The sequence below is a fragment of the Scyliorhinus torazame genome, chromosome 8, assembly GCF_047496885.1.
Source record: "Scyliorhinus torazame isolate Kashiwa2021f chromosome 8, sScyTor2.1, whole genome shotgun sequence".
NCBI lineage: Eukaryota > Metazoa > Chordata > Chondrichthyes > Carcharhiniformes > Scyliorhinidae > Scyliorhinus > Scyliorhinus torazame.
The window spans coordinates 62,575,700-62,592,242 of NC_092714.1; the positions used below are offsets into that span (position 1 = coordinate 62,575,700).

At 50.9% G+C, this 16,543-nt stretch overlaps 1 protein-coding gene and 1 long non-coding RNA gene across 2 annotated transcripts in view; one reads left to right on the top strand and one right to left on the bottom strand.

The window, feature by feature from the left end:
- The window catches only part of ndufb4 (NADH:ubiquinone oxidoreductase subunit B4), a 13,920-nt gene extending 6,095 nt beyond the window's left edge, over positions 1–7,825 (bottom strand). The window contains exons 1-2 of the mRNA XM_072513720.1: positions 7,600–7,825; positions 2,608–2,757 (exon numbers count right to left, since the gene is read on the bottom strand). Coding sequence (XP_072369821.1) covers positions 2,608–2,757; positions 7,600–7,776 — 327 coding nt within the window. The 5' untranslated portion in view covers positions 7,777–7,825. The remainder of the gene's footprint in view (positions 1–2,607; positions 2,758–7,599) is intronic.
- Positions 7,826–7,864: 39 nt separating this feature from the next.
- LOC140427890 (uncharacterized) lies at positions 7,865–10,174 on the top strand. Its single transcript, XR_011948658.1, has 2 exons — positions 7,865–7,997; positions 10,050–10,174. It is a non-coding gene; the product is annotated as an uncharacterized lncRNA (long non-coding RNA).
- The last annotated feature ends 6,369 nt before the right edge of the window (positions 10,175–16,543 follow it).

Here is a 16,543-nt window from a genome sequence, read left to right on the forward strand (position 1 = left end):
TTAAGCTATGTTTCCGTTATCCCTATTGTATCTCGTTCCTGGTCATGAACTACTGCCTCCAGTTTCCCCTGTTTTGTTGTTGACATTATTAAACTAACAATTTAATTTGTTTTCATTAATTTGTCCACTCACTATTTTTAAACAGTCGTTAGTGGTATTCTGAAGGTCATCCTTCCCTTGCCCTCGTCCGAGATGTGGTGATCCTCAAGTTAAAGCACCACCAGTCAGCTCTCCCCCTCTAGGTCATTTGAGACAATGGTGGCTTTACTTATTTTTATTCTGCAACTGTATTTGTTCACTGGATGTTTGTTACTCTAATTCTTTGCCTTGGTCTGGATTTGACTCGTCTCCTATTGATGTTCTAGTTTGCTAAATGTTCTGGGCAGCCTTTACTACAATTAGCTAAACCCCCCAACCCAACCCCCCTCAATCATAGCCCCTCCTCACCAAAGAAAGTACATTAGTCAGTTAAAAGGCATCTAATTCAGAACCAAAAAATTTTATTAATTCATTCTTAATTTAAGCACAGAGTTTCAAATTATTTCACATTCCCTCCCAATATACAGGAATTCTGATTCTCAAAAGAAAATGGTCACCAATTGCTCAGCAGTCTGTTTCCTTGCTTTCACCTGTTTTGCCGGCCGTTTTTGTGCATGCCTGGGCCAAACAATGGAGTAAGTTCAGGTGTCGAGGCCTAGTCCCAAATCTTCCATTCCATGACTGAAAGATTTTTCTCTGCCCTCATCACTGCCAGGAGGGTTTGATACCTGGTATTGTGGCCTTTTCTAGCGGGGCAGAGGTGCTCCACTGTTAAAGGCCACAGGACAAATCTGCAGCTAAGTCTTCTGACAATTTTTAAAAAATGTTAATTTAGTTTTTGATCATTTTTTGATAGTATTTTCAAAAGTTTAAATATATTTAAAGCATTTTCCATATACTTGGAAGTATTTTCCAAAGTTTAATCTTGCATGATGGAGTTGGGGAACCTATGGCATCTCCTTGTTTTGAAGATCAGAAAGTCTACCAGAGTTGCCAAGTCGAACAAGCACTATCAAAAACCCATCTGATAGTAGCTATACAGTGACATTTACAGACCCATGTGCAGCAAACTTCACCATCTCCACTCAGAACCGCTTTCGATGCGATGGCTTCACAAAGCAGTAAATTACACAACATTGTGTGCAGGGAAACCTGCAGCTGGCTGAGATTAAAGACTACTGCAAGTGCAACCATCACAGTTGCCCTTTGACAACAACATAAATTAATTATTTTTAAAAAATATTAATTAAATTTTTCCAATTTTATACATAACAAAAACAATAACAAGTAACAACAAAACTGCCCCCCAACAGCTAACAGTGACCAACTCTTTAAAGGCAGCCATAATCGATAGAACGCTTCAATTGTGCCCCTCATTGTGCACTTACTTTTTCAAGATACAAAAATTCTATAAGATCCCCCAGCCAAACTGAGGCATTGGGTGGAGAAGCTGACCTCCACCCCATCAGCATCTGCCTACGAGCAATCAACGAATCAAGGCCAGAACATCGGCCCCTGATCCAGTCTGCAGGTGCAACACCCCAAATATGGTCACTAGGGATCAGGACTTCAGCTCAATTTGTAGAATTTCCAGCGTGGTGCTGAAGGACTCCCAAAACCCCATGAGCCAATGACATGCCCAGATCATATGCACTGATTGGCCAGGCCCCTCCCACACCACTCACATTCAACCTCCATTTCCACAAACAGCCTTCTCATCCTGGATTTGGTCAAATGGGCCAAATTATGCACCACCTTCAATTGTAACCTTCAATTGTATTAGTCCTAACCTTACATGTGATGACGTCACATTCACCCTTGCACCACACGCAAACCTCCAGTTCGGAACCCAACTCCTCCTCCCACTTGGTTTTGACCAAGGATACTGCCTCCTCAATCATAAGATTCCAATAAACCCCAGAACAAAATTAATTTAGTCACACCCTGGGATATATTCAACTTCCACAAAACCAAGGTTCCTACTTGAAGATCATTTTGCTACCCTTCACACACGCATTCCCCCATCTTACACCAAATCATTGGGTAGATACCCTATTGCTGACAGTAACAGCACTCTGAAAACAAATTTGACAACTTTCCTATTATTTGAAGTCACAATTCCCTTCTAGTGAGATTTTCAGCCAAAGCTACATACTTCCTCAACATTGGCAGGAGGTTCTGAGGATGCTGGCTGATCATTTTCAGCAACAACCTTTGGGATTGAAGTAATACTTCCTTGTCTTTAGTTTTGAGCCACATCACCGTCAAAAAGAAAGAACGTAAAAACATTTTTCATGCTGTCATATGGAATTTAAGGTTTCAGAAAGCATTCTTTAAATGAGAGTGACGTGCGACCTCCTTCCTCTCTCAGGCCAAGATCAATTTTCACAGGCCTCCTTCCCAGAATTCTCCTTTGTCATACTTCAATCCCCTCAACTGAATAATCTTTAAATTCATTAGCTCTGTCCACAGAACCTCACTGAACCACTTTGTTACATATATAAAATTACTGTCCTAATCTAATTATTTTTCAATTTTGCTTCATTCATTTATTCTCATTATTCTTACCCGATCAGTTTTGAAGATGGAGTACAAAACAAATAGAGGCACTACACCACAGACAAATCCCAGCAGTGATGTTTTAGGGCTTGGACGAAAATTAGGATAGACATGGTTCAGATGGCGAGCATGTACCCACCGAACGAGGGCTGGATCTTCCTGTAAAATGCAAGGAAATGTGTTGGAAAGGACCAGAAGCATTTAAACTTACAGCACGTTAAAATGAAATAGATTATGAATTTTGAGCAATCAATTGACATATAATGTACTTATGGTGAAATGTATTCACCAGATGTGGTGCCTGTGTAATCTTTAACCTTTAAGGATTGACCTGGAATCCCGGTGGGCTCCACCTCTGCCTGCACCCACCCCCCCCCCCCCCCCCCCCCCACCCCCCCCCCCACCCCCCCCCCCCCCACCCCCAGGACGGTATATATTCCTGCACCCAGTGGGGGCACTCATTTGTACAGAAGTCTCTGGCAGGCTAGTGCTTTGTGTAATAAAGCCTTCGTTCACTTGTTCATATGGTCTCGCTGTGACTTGATGGTATATCAATTTATTACACAAACAACGTCACTATGGACGCCGCTCTCAAGCCACAAAAACTCGCGCCCGTGCCCCAGAAGCCAAGGGACGTTCTCTCACTGGCTCCGCTGCTTCGAGGCCTACATCGGCTCCTCTGAAGCGCCTACCCCCGAAGCTCGCAAGCTGCACCTCCTCCACGCCTGGGTGAGCCATCGTATTTCAGTTTTGATCGAAAAGGCGGCCACGTACGAGGCAGCGGTCGCGATTCTGAAGAAGCGCTTCATCAAGCCTATAAACGAGGTGTTCGCGCGGCATCTGCGTGCTACCCGCTGGCAGCGAGCAGGAGAATCTCTGGAAAACCTGACCCTACTCGCCAGAAACTGTAAGTATCAAGACATGAAGCACATGAAGCTGCAGATCCGGGACACCTATGTGTCTGGGGTCTGCTCTAATTACGTCAGGCAGCGACTGCTGGAAAACGGGGCTACCGACCTGCAGGACACAATAAAACTAGCCACCTCGTTAGAGGTGGCCGACCAGAGCCTCAGCGCGTTCCCCGCGGACCCAGCGAGCCCCGCCGACGTGGATGTCGTCAGACCCGGCCACGCCGCAGGCCTGTGCCGTGCGGCTGCCCCGCCCAGTCCGGGGGACCGTCGTGCTACTTCTGCGGCCAGGGCCAACACCCACGGCAGCGTTGCCCAGCCCGCTCCGCGACATGCAGCAAAAAGGGTCACTTTGCCAGAGTCTGTCTGGCCAGGTCGAAAGCCCAGAAGCCGAAAGCTCCTCTGGCCCGGCCCATGGACTCACAGGCCCGCAGACCCCGAAATGCGGCTGCATGCCTGCCAGAAGCGCCCCCTTCAGACGCGTCATCAGACGCGTCATCAGCCACGTGTAACTCGTGGGGGCGGTCATCTTCAGCTCAATCTGACACTTGCGACTCGTGGGGGCCGCCATTGTATGACCCAGATTCCCCCCGACTACACTGATTACCCACAGCTCTGGCACAGTCACCCTCGACCAGTCCGCTGCCGAAGCACCTGAGGGGTTCCATGATGGTCGTCCAGGTCAACGGGCACAAGACCCCCGGTCTCTTCGACTCCGGGAGCACGGAGAGCTTTGTACACCCAAAAACGGTAAGGCGCTGCTCCCTGCGCATCCACCCCGCATCTGAAACGATCTCCCTCGCCTCCGGATCCCATTCGGTCCAGAACCGGGGGGGTACTGTGTCGCGAACCTCGCGATACAGGGCGCTGAGTATGCCCTTTTTAAGCTGTATATCCTCCCTCACCTCTGCGCCCCTCTACTGCTTGGACTGGACTTCCAATGCAGTCACCGAAGCCTGACCCTGAAGTTCGGTGGACCCTTAGCCCCTCTCACTGTATGTAGCCTTGCGACCCTTAAGGTCGCCCCCGTGCCTCACTCTTTGCGAACCTCACTCCCGACTGTAAGCTCGTCGCCACCAGGAGCAGCTGGTACAGTGCACAAGATATGACTTTCATCAAGTCAGAGGTCCAGCGACTCTTGAGAGAGGGGGTCATCGAGGCCAGTAACAGCCCCTGAAGAACTCAAGTGGTGGTTGTCAGGACTGGGGAAAAGAACCGGATTGTGGTGGACTACTGCCAGACCATTAACCGGTTCACGCAACTGGAAGGGTGCCCTCTCCCCGCATTGTGGAGATGGTCAACCAGATCGCGCAATACCAGGTTTTCTCTACGGTGGATCTGAAGTCTGCCTACCACCAGCTCCCGATTTGCCCGGACGATCGCCACTACACGGCTTTTAAGCAGCCGGCCGACTCTTCCACTTCCTCAGGATCCCTTCCGGTGTCACCAATGGGGTCTCGGTCTTCCAGAGAACGATGGACCGAATGGTGGACCAGTACGGGCTGTGGGCTACATACCCATACTTGGACAATGTCACCATCTGCGGCCATGACCAGCACTACCACAACGCCAACCTTAAGAAGTTCCTCCAAACCGCCCAATCCCTCAACCTCACATATAATAGGGAGAAGTGGGTTTTCCACACAACCCGGCATAGCCAACTCGGCTATGTCGTGGAAAACAGAGTCCTGGGCCTGACCCTGACTGCATGCACCCCCTCAGGGAACTTCCCCTTCCCCACAGCCTCAAGGCCCTCAAACGGTGCCTGGGGCTTTTCTCATACTACGCCCAGTGGGTCCCCAATTACGTGGACAAAGCCCGCCCACTTATTAAGACCACTACGTTTCCTTTGACGGCTGAGGCCCGCTCGGCCTTCAGCCGCATCAAGGTCGATATCACCAAGGCCGCCATGCAAGCGGTGGACGAGGCCATCCCTTTTCAGGTAGAGAACGAGGCGTCAGATGTCGCCCTGGCTGCTACCTTCAACAAGGCCCGTAGCCTTCTTCTCTAGAACCCTCAATGCTTCAGAGATTCAACACTCCTCTGTCGAGAAGGAGGCACAAGCCATTGTGGAAGCTGTGCGGCATTGGAGGCACTACCTAGCTGGTAGGAGGTTCACCCTCGTCACCGACCAATGGTCGGTAGCTTTTATGTTTGACAATGCACAGCGGGGCAAGATTAAAAATGATAAGATCTTGAGGTGGAGGATTGAACTCTCCACCTACACTTGCGATATTAAGTATCGTCCTGGGGAACTCAACGAGCCCTCAGATGCCCTGTCCCATGGTACTTGCATCAGCGCGCAGGATGATCGACTGCGGGCTCTCCACAATGACCTCTGCCCCCAAGGGGTCACCCGGCTTGTCCATTGTATTAAGTCCCGTAACCTGCCCTAATCCACCGAGGAGGTCAGAGCCATGACCAGGGATTGCCAAGTCTGCGCGGAGTGCAAACCGCACTTCTATCAGCCAGACAAGGCCCATCTGGTAAAGGCCTCCCGGCCCTTTAGAGCGCCTCAGTATCGTCTTCAAGGGGCAACTCCCGTCCACCAACCGCAATCTGTACTTCCTGACCATCACTGACGAGTACTCCCGCTTCCCTTTCGCTGTCCCTTGCCCCGACCTGACCTTGGCCACAGTAATAAAGGCCCTGCACAGCATCTTCACTCTGTTCGGTTTCCCTGCATACATCCAGAGTGACCGGGGCACATCGTTTATGAACAATGAGCTGCGTCAGTACCTGCTCGGTAAGGGCATCGCCTCGAGCAGGACTACCAGCTACAACCCGCAGGGCAATGGGCAGGTGGAGAGGGAGAACGCGACGGTATGGAAGGCTGTCCTTCTTGCCCTCCAGTCTAGAGGTCTCCCGGTTCCCCGCTGGCAGGAGGTCCTCCCCGACGCGCTCCACTCCATTAGGTCGCTCCTCTGCACAGCCACGAATTACCCCTCACAACCGCTTGTTGGTCTTCCTCAGGAAGTCCATCTCCGGGGTCTCGCTTCCATCCTGGCTGACAACTCCCGGGCCTGTCCTTCTCTGGAGGCATGCGAGGAGCCATAAGACCGACCCCCTAGTCGAGAGGGTCCAGCTGCTGCACGCAAACTCCTATTACGCCTACGTCGCACACCCAGACGGATGGCAAGATACAGTCTCCCTACGGGACCTGGCACCCGCTGGTTCCCCTGCTAACGTGCCCCCCCAGATCCCAGCATCACCTACCGCCACCAACCTTGTCTCTTTCGCCCAGCTGGGGCTCCTGTGTTCTCCCACGCCTATGCCACCCCCTGCGCCTGCACTGCCCCCCGCGCCTTCACAGCAGCCACCCGCCACCCACCTGCCAACCACTACCCCGCAACTGTCTCCGACACACCGGGCGGAAGATCCAAACAACATGCTCTCGGAATCACCATCATCTACGACATCCGTGCCTGTCGCACCGCCAGAGCGGAGGAGGTCTAAAAGGACGATCTGGCCTCCGAGAGATAGACTGGACATTTGACCCACGTCACCCCCGTCGGACTTGTGTTTTATTTTTAAATGGGGGTGAATGTAGTGAAATGTATTCACCAGGAGATGTAACCTTTAACCTTTAAGGATGGAGCTGGAACCCCGGTCTCCGCCTCTGCCCCCCCCCCCCCCCCCCCCCAAGGACGGTACATAGTCCTGCGACCAGTGGGTGGTGCTCATTTGTACAGAAGTCACTGGCAGGCTAGTTGAAATGAAAATCGCTTATTGTCATGAAGTTTCCAAAGTTGAGCTGCACTCATCCAGGCAAGTGGAGAGCATTCTGTCACACTCCGGACTTGAGCCTTGTCGATGGTGGACAGGCTTTGGGGAGTCAGGAGGTGAAATACATAACCTGTTCTTTTAGCCACAGTGTTAATATGGCTCGTCCAGTACAATTTCTCGTAAATGGTAACCCCCCAGTAGGTTGATAGTAGGGGAATTCAGCACTGGTAATGCTATTGAATGTCAAGAGGAGACGGTAGGATTTTCTTTTGTTAGAGATGGTCATATCTAATCATCCCCACTATACCCGCATCTCCCCCCAAAAGCAGTCCTGGTGACAACTGCTTCCCCCCTCCCCATTACTCACTATCAGCTCGGTCCGCCCCGGGTTGTTGAGCTGTCTCAGATACTGCAGCTTCAGGCGGGCCCGGATTGCGAGTCTCTCTTCTTGGGCCCGGCGCTCATCCGGGTTCAGCTCCAGATATTCGCGGGGGTCGAGGGTTTGCGGAAGGGAAGCGAGCGGCGCCTCTTTATAATCCGCCATGTCTTCAACAAAAACTTTACTACCAACGGCCGAACGGCCAAGAGTCCTTCAAATATAACTTTATTGACAGCACAGAGAAATTCTGCACTTGCTGCAGTCTCTCTGCCTACAGCGCCCCCAAGATGCAGGAGGTGAAACTCGAGAAAGACAGGAACCTTCAACAGAAGATGCAGAGGGGAATAGTAATGGCAGGATTCTAGACGACCTTGGGAAAAGAAATGGTAAAAGAAAGTGTCCTGTCTCATGTTATTTGGAATGGCTGTGGCAGCTGCCAAAGATGCTTTTACCCCATATGCATTTCTTTGTTTTGCAATGTTATGGAGAATGAAGGTGTCCATAATGATATAAGTTGTGACTCGATGTTCCCAATCCCACCAAACTAATGGAACAACTGCTTTACTATGCTCAATTTATGCTTAACTAGATATATAAACCCATCGGATCTCCTATGTGCTCTGCAACTGTACCTTCAAACGCTTCACCTCTGCACTCCCACCTGGTCCCAGCATTATTGAGGATTTAATTCGTAGAGTTGATGAGGGGAGCCAGTGGATGTGGTTTATTTGGACTTTCAGAAGGAACGTCGAGTCCAGATGGCCCTTTGTCAAAGCTAAAGGGCATAAAAAGTGGGAGATATTTATGCAGTAGGGTGAGGAGGTGGGCATCGACAGGCACGGATGTCGTAGATGATGGTGACTCCGAGAGCGTGTTGTTCGGATCTTCCGCCCGGCATGTCGGAGACAGTTGCGGGGTAGAGGTTGGCAGAGTCTCTGGGTCGGGCACTGCACATCGCCCCGGTATGGTGCCCCACCCCCTCCCTTTCAACCCCCACTCCCCAAACAGCCCCCCCCCCTCCTCCTCCTCCTCTGTCATCCCAAGGTTTCGGTGGGACCATGTGATGGAGTGGCCAGCTGGCATGTAGGGATCACCCAAGTGGACGGTGGAAAGTGCTGCCATGGGCAGGATCAGATTTTGTCAAATGATGCGGAGCTTCCAGAGCTCATCGCGGAGCGGGTCATCATCATCTTCCATCCCACAGACCAGTCCCACTGTTACTGCCAACCCATGGCCCACACTCCATCGTGAGGCAGGTAGGAATCATGGATATGGTGCAGGGGGTGGTCATGGAAGGGTGGCTATGGGAGGGGGGGGGTCGGCCAGGTGAATTGGGATGTTCATGCCATCGGCCAGGCCCCTAGCCGGTAAACCTGGAGTTGATTAGTGCGTCTCGAACACGCTGGCCCTGGCACACATATTGTGCAGTCTCCTGTGCCTGCCTGGGCACCATGATCTGGCCAACTGCGTCAGACGAGGACCAGTGTTCATCCCCCCCTCCTCCAGCATGTCATCTCTCTGTTGTGCGTTATTGTGGAGGATGCAGCAGGCCACCACGATGCGAGAGACCCTCCTGGCACGATATTGGAGGGGTTACAGAGCATCCAGGCATCTGAACTGCAGCTTCAGGTTGTCGATGCACCACTCGATCGCGCCCCTGGTCATGGTATGGGCGCTATTGTAGCATGTCTCCACGTCTGTCTGTGGCCTACAACTTATTATAAATACCTGAGGTCCTTGGTTGAACCAATAAAATATAGTCACCAGGTTTACACAAACATTACACAGGAACCAGTAACCATTGTCAGGCAGAACTCAGCCAATCCACCAGTTGCCAGTTAACCAATGGACCTGACTCCCTCCAAGACTGTTTCCTAAGATCCACTCTGTGCCAAGAAGTTTGACTTCTCTTCTGCTAAACAAAAAACCTGGGAATATAGTGCCCTGGCAAGCAAGCTGTTTCACATTCAAGTCTTCTGCTGAAAGGCACATCCCAAGTATGGGTCCACGGAGCAAAATAATAAAATAACATAAAAGAAATGGAAACAAAGAAAATGAACAGGATGGACTCTTATGGATTTGAGGAAGAATGAAACTTTGGAATTCTTAGCTCTAGAAAACTGTGGAGCCTGTCCTTGAACATTTTTAAGGCTGAAATTAATAGGTTTTTAAATCAGTAGGGGAATTAAGAGTTATGGAGAGAAGGCAAGAAAGTGGACTTAAGTGTTAAATCAGCCATGATCTTATTAAATGGCAGAGTAGGCTCGAAGGGCTGAATGGCCCACTCATTTTTCTTATGGTTGGTGTAAGCAGGAAATTGTTTACAAGCTACATGATATTAGACAGTAGTTAGTGACTACACCTATTTAAGTACTTGTATGGAAAGGCCACAACTTGGTGTTCACTAATTGGTATGATTGCTGTTTCCCATTTTGCAGGAGTTATTATTGTTGGAAATAGAATTTACAACTAAAGACTGGCTTCCACCCTCTCAATGAGCCGACCAACATCACATTTCCTTTCTTGTACCTACCGAGAATAAATGTCTATTTGAAGTTGTGAACATCATGAATGTGGTTATTTCACTGGATAAATGTGATATTTTTCCTTTTTCTGACCTTCTGTCCTTCCGGATAAACAAGAGTGATTCCAACACCGTGTAAATGTTGAATCAAAGTGAATTGAATCCAGCAATTCAATTGACTACTGCACAGTTTACAGAAGAATGCTGGAGGCAAGTGGTTTGCAATTAAGGGATTGCCTCATTCATCCAGGTTAAATAATCTGGCCACTTTCACCTCTTAAATGTCTCATCTACATAAACAGCAATCAGGAGACTAAAAGACCTGTGAAACAGGGTATTTGCACCTCCAAACAAGGTGCAAACAGTTGCTTAATCTGCACACCCAATAACTTAATATGGCACCTTTGTGATTAAAGTCAGTGACACAATTTACATGATAAACCCTCATCTAGGAGAAATGGACTATAGTGCTATACTACTTTAAACACATACCTATTTCTACCAGTGAAATTTCATATTAAGAACTACTGTACTTATATAGACAGTTTGTGACTTCAGGACACGCCAAAGCACTGTGTACAATGAAATACTTTAAGCGTGGTCAACCATTGTAATCTAGTGAAGTGCAGATGTCAATGTGCAGAGCAAGTTCCAACAAAATGTGATAATTAATATATAGTCGGTTAAATCATCGTCTGTTAGGGCAACACGGTAGCACAAGTGAATAGCACTATGGCTTCACAGAGCCAGGGTCCCAGGTTCGATTCCCCGCTGGGTCACTGTCTGTGCGGACTCTGCACATTCTCCCCGTGTCTGTGTGGGTTTCCTCTGGGTGCTCCGGTTTCCTCCCACAGTCCAAAGACATGCAGGTTAGGTGGATTGGCCATGATAAATTGTCCTTCGTGGTTAGGAGGTTATCAAGGGTTATGGAGATAGGGTTAAGTGAGGGCTTACGTGGGTCGGTGCAGACTCGATGGGCCGAATGGCCTCCTTCTGCACTGTATGTTCTATGTTCTAAATCAGGTTGCCTGAGAGATAGATATTGCCCAGGATAATGCCACTGTATTGAGACCCAAGAGGGCAAATGAGGTCTCATCTGAAATATAGCACCTCCACCAATGAAACACTAACTCAGGAAGCTTCCGGGTGTGGCGATGACCAGCTAAGTCGCACGTTTCGGCAGCTCCCGGTGGAACGGACTTTTGGGCTCTTGATAGGAGCCCCATCGGCAATTTTAACGGCAAATAACACTGTGCGGTAATCCAGAAGGGAATCCCCCCTGGACACGGATGGAAAAAAGAGAGGAAAGTAGCCGGATTGCGGTGGATCCTCAAGAGCAGCGGCCTGGAAGGCAGGCACAAAGCAAGATGGCGTCGGAGGGAGGCAGTTTAATATGGGGCCCTGACCAGCAAGAGTTCCTGCGGCGTTGCGTAGATGAACTCAAAAAGGAGATGAAGAAGGAGCTGTTGGCCCAGATATTACAAGCGATTGAGGGGCTAAAGGAGGAGCAAAAGACCCAGGAACAGGAGCTTCGGGTCGTGAAGGCAAAGGCTGCTGAGAATGAGGACGACATACAGGGCCTGGTGGTGAAAACGGAGATCCACGAGGCACAACACAAAAGATGTGTGGAAAGGCTGGAGGTGCTGGAGAACAATGCGAGGAGGAAGAACTTAAGGATTCTTGGTCTTCCAGAAGGGGCGGACGTCGGGGCATATGTGAGCACGATGCTGCATTCGTTAATGGGATCGGAGGCCCCGACGGGTTAGCTGGAGGTGGATGGAGCCTATCGGGTTATGGCGCGAAGACCGAGGGCTGGAGAAATTCCTCGAGCAATAGTTGTGAGATTTCTCCGATACAAGGACAGAGAGATGGTCCTCAGATGGGCCAAGAAAACTCGGAACAGTAGGTGGGAGAATGCGGTGATCCGCGTGTATCAAGATTGGAGTGCGGAGGTGGCGAGAAGGAGGGCAAGCTTTAATCGGGCCAAGGCGGTGTTGCATAAAAGGAAGGTCAAATTCGGAATGTTGCAACCGGCAAGACTGTGGGTCACACATCTAGGGAAACACCACTATTTCGAAACGGCAGACGAGGCATGGACATTTATTGTCGAGGAGAAGCTGGAGTGAGCGGGCCAGAAAAAGAACGTTTGGGACAAAAGTGGGGGGGGTGAATTTGTGGGATGAAGGGGGGAAAAGGGGGAAGAGAGGGCTTCCCAGGTTGTTAACCTGCGACCCTGTAACTTCTCTCTCTTCCCCATGTCGTGGGGGAGGGAGGATGAGGAGCTGTGGGCGCCAGCCATTGGGGGCGGGGCCAAAAGGGGTAGCGCGGTCTTTGTTCCCACGCTATGGTAATCATGGCAGGAACAGGGAAGCAGGAAGGAGGGGGCCTCGCACAGTGTGAGCCGAGGTCACGGGGGAAGCCGAGGTCGGCCAGAGTTTGCTGACTTCTGGGAGCAACATGGGGGGTGCAATTACGCTAGCTTGGGATCTAGCGGGGGGGGGGGGGGTTAACTGGGTTGCTGCTGCTGGGGAGAAGGGAGAGCTGGTACGGGAGGGGGGGGGGGGTCGGGGCCGGGGTGCGCCGCCTGGGGGGGGATACAGCTACGTGGGAACCGGGTGAGGAGCTGGATTGAAAAAGGAAATAGCTAGTCGTCAAGTGGGGGGGGTAAAGAGCCCCCTAACCCGGTTGATCACGTGGAATGTGAGATGGCTGAACGGGCCGATTAAGAGGGCACGGGTACTCGCACACCTAAAGAAACTTAAGGCAGATGTGGTTATGCTTCAGGAGACGCATCTGAAGCTGACAGACCAGGTTAGACTTCGCAAAGGATGGGTAGGGCAGGTGTTTCATTCGGGGCTAGATGCAAAAAACAGAGGGGTGGCCATACTAGTGGGGAAGCGGGTAATGTTTGAGGCAAAGACTATAGTGGCGGATAGTGGGGGCAGATACGTGATGGTGAGTGGCAAACTGCAAGGGGAGGCGGTGGTATTAGTGAACGTGTATGCCCCGAACTGGGATGATGCCAATTTTATGAGGCATATGTTAGGACGAATCCCGGACCTAGAAGTGGGGAAGTTGGTAATGGGTGGAGACTTTAATACGGTGCTGGACCCAGGGCTGGACAGATCGAGGTCCAGGACCGGAAGGAGGCTGGCTGCAGCCAGGGTGCTTAAGGATTTTATGGTGCAGATGGGAGGAGTAGATCCCTGGAGATTTAGTAGACCTAGGAGTAAGAAAATTTCCGTTTTTCTCCTATGTACATAAAGTATTTTTACGAATAGATTTTTTTGTTTTGGGAAGGGCACTGATCCCAAAGGTGACGGGGACGGAGTACACGGCTAAGGCCATCTCGGATCATGCTCCACACTGGGTGGACCTGGAGATAGGGGAAGAAAAACAACAGTTTCCACCCTGGAGAATGGACATGGGATTATTGGCAGATGAGGGGGTGTGTTTAAGGGTGAGGGGGTGTATTGAACGGTACTTGGAACTTAATGATAATGGGGAGGTACAGGTGGGAGTGGTCTGGGAGGCACTGAAGGCAGTGGTTAGAGGGGAGCTGATATCTATTAGGGCACATAAAGGAAAGCAGGAGGGTAGGGAAAGGGAGCGGTTGTTGAAAGAACTTCTGAGGGTGGACAGACAATACGCGGAGGCACCGGAGGAGGGACTATACAGGGAAAGGCAAAGGCTACATGTAGAATTTGACTTGTTGACTACGGGTAAGGCAGAGGCACAATGGAGGAAGGCACAGGGTGTACAGTACGAATACGGGGAGAAGGCGAGTAGGTTGTTGGCCCACCAACTGAGGAAAAGGGGAGCAGCGAGGGAGATAGGGGGGGGGGGGGGGTGAGAGATGAGGAGGGAGAGATGGAGCGGGGAGCGGAAAGAGTGAATGGAGTGTTCAAGGCATTTTAGGAAAGATTATATGACGGGACGGGAAGGAGAGAATGATGTGCTTTCTGGATCAGCTGGAATTTCCTAAGGTGGAGGAACAGGAGAGAGTGGGGCTGGGAGCACAGATTGAGACGGAGGAAGTAGTGAAAGGGATTGGAAGCATGCAGGCGGGGAAGGCCCCGGGACCAGACGGATTCCCAGTTGAATTCTATAAGAAATATTTGGACTTGCTGGCCCCGCTACTGATGAGAACCTTTAATGAGGTGAGGGAAAGGGGGCAGCTGCCCCCGACTATGTCAGAGGCAACGATATCGCTCCTCCTAAAGAAGGAAAAAGACCCGCTGCAATGTGGGTCATACAGGCCCATTTCCCTCCTGAATGTGGATGCTAAAATTCTGGCCAAGGTAATGGCAATGAGGATAGAGGATTGTGTCCCGGGGGTGGTCCATGAGGACCAAACTGGATTTGTGAAGGGGAGACAGCTAAATACAAATATACGGAGGCTGCTAGGGGTAATGATGATGCCCCCACCAGAGGGGGAAGCGGAGATAGTGGTGGCGATGGATGCCGAGAAAGCATTTGATAGAGTGGAGTGGGATTATCTGTGGGAGGTGTTGAGGAGCTTTGGCTTTGGGGACGGGTATATCAGGTGGGTACAGTTGCTGTACAGGGCCCCGATGGCGAGCGTGGTCATGAATGGACGGGGGTCTGACTATTTTCGGCTCCATAGAGGGACGAGGCAGGGATGTCCTCTGTCATGAGGGACGAGGCAGGGATGTCCGTTATTGTTTGCATTGGCGATTGAACCCCTGGCCATGGCACTGAGGGGTTCCAGGAAGTGGAGGGGAGTACTTAGGGAGGGGGGGGGGGGGAAGGAGAAGAACACCGGGTATCTCTGTATGCGGATGATTTGTTGCTATATGTGGCGGACCCGGCGGAGGGGATGCCAGAGATAATGTGGATACTTGGGGAGTTTTCGGGGTATAAACTGAACATGGGGAAAAGTGAGTTATTTGTGGTGCATCCGGGGGAGCAGAACAGAGAGATAGAGGATTTACCGTTGAGGAAGGTAACAAGGGACTTCCGGTACCTGGGGATCCAGATAGCCAAGAATTGGGGTACATTACATAGGCTTAATTTAACATGGCTGGTGGAACAGATGGAGGAGGATTTCAAGAGATGGGACATGGTGTCCCTGTCATTGGCAGGTAGGGTGCAGGCGGTTAAAATGGTGGTCCTCCCGAGATTCCTTTTTGTGTTCCAGTGCCTCCCGGTGGTGATCACGAAGGCTTTTTTCAAAAGAATTGAGAAGAGCATTATGAGTTTTGTGTGGGCTGGGAAGACCCCGAGAGTGAGGCGGGGATTCTTGCAGCGTAGTAGGGACAGGGGGGGGGCCGGCACTACCGAGCCTAAGTGAGTACTACTGGGCCGCCAATGTTTCAATGGTGTGTAAGTGGATGGGAGAAGGGGAGGGAGCGGCGTGGAAGAGATTGGAGAGGGCGTCCTGCAGGGGGACTAGCCTGCAAGCAATGGTGACGGCGCCGTTGCCGTTCTCACCAAAGAAATACACCACAAGCCCGGTGGTGGTGGCTACATTGAAAATTTGGGGGCAGTGGAGACGGCATAGGGGAGGGACGGGAGCTTTGGTGCGATCCCCGATAAGAAACAATCATAGGTTCGTTCCGGGGAGAATGGATGGGGGATTTGGAGCATGGCAAAGAGCTGGGGTAGTACAATTAAGAGATCTATTTGTAGATGGGACGTTTGCGAGTCTGGGAGCGCTGACGGAGAAATATGGGTTGCCCCAAGGGAATGCATTTCGGTATATGCAATTGAGGGCTTTTGCGTGGCAACAGTTGAGGGAATTCCCGCAGCTCCCGACGCAGGAGGTGCAGGATAGAGTGATCTCAGAGACATGGGTGGGGGATGGTAAGGTGTCGGACATATACAGGGAGATGAGGGACGAGGGGGAGATCATGGTAGATGAGCTGAAAGGGAAATGGGAAGAAGAACTGGGGGAGGAGATTGAGGAGGGGCTGTGGGCTGATGCCCTACGTAGGGTAAACTCATCGTCCTCGTGTGCCAGGCTAAGCCTGATACAATTTAAGGTGTTACACAGGGCGCATATGACTGGAGCACGGCTTAGTAAATTTTTTGGGGTAGAGGATAGGTGTGCGAGATGCTCGAGAGGCCCAGCGAATCACACCCACATGTTCTGGTCATGCCCGACACTACAGGGGTTCTGGGTGGGGGTGGCAAAGGTGCTTTCGAAGGTGGTGGATGTCCGGGTCGAACCAAGCTGGGGGTTGGCTATATTTGGGGTTGCAGAAGAGCCGGGAGTGCAGGAGGCGAGAGAGACTGACGTGTTGGCCTTTGCGTCCCTTGTAGCCCGGCGCAGGATATTGTTAATGTGGAAGGAAGCCAAACCCCCGGGTGTGGAGACCTGGATAAACAATATGGCAGGGTTCATAAAGTTAGAACGGATTAAGTTCGTGTTAAGGGGTTCGGCTC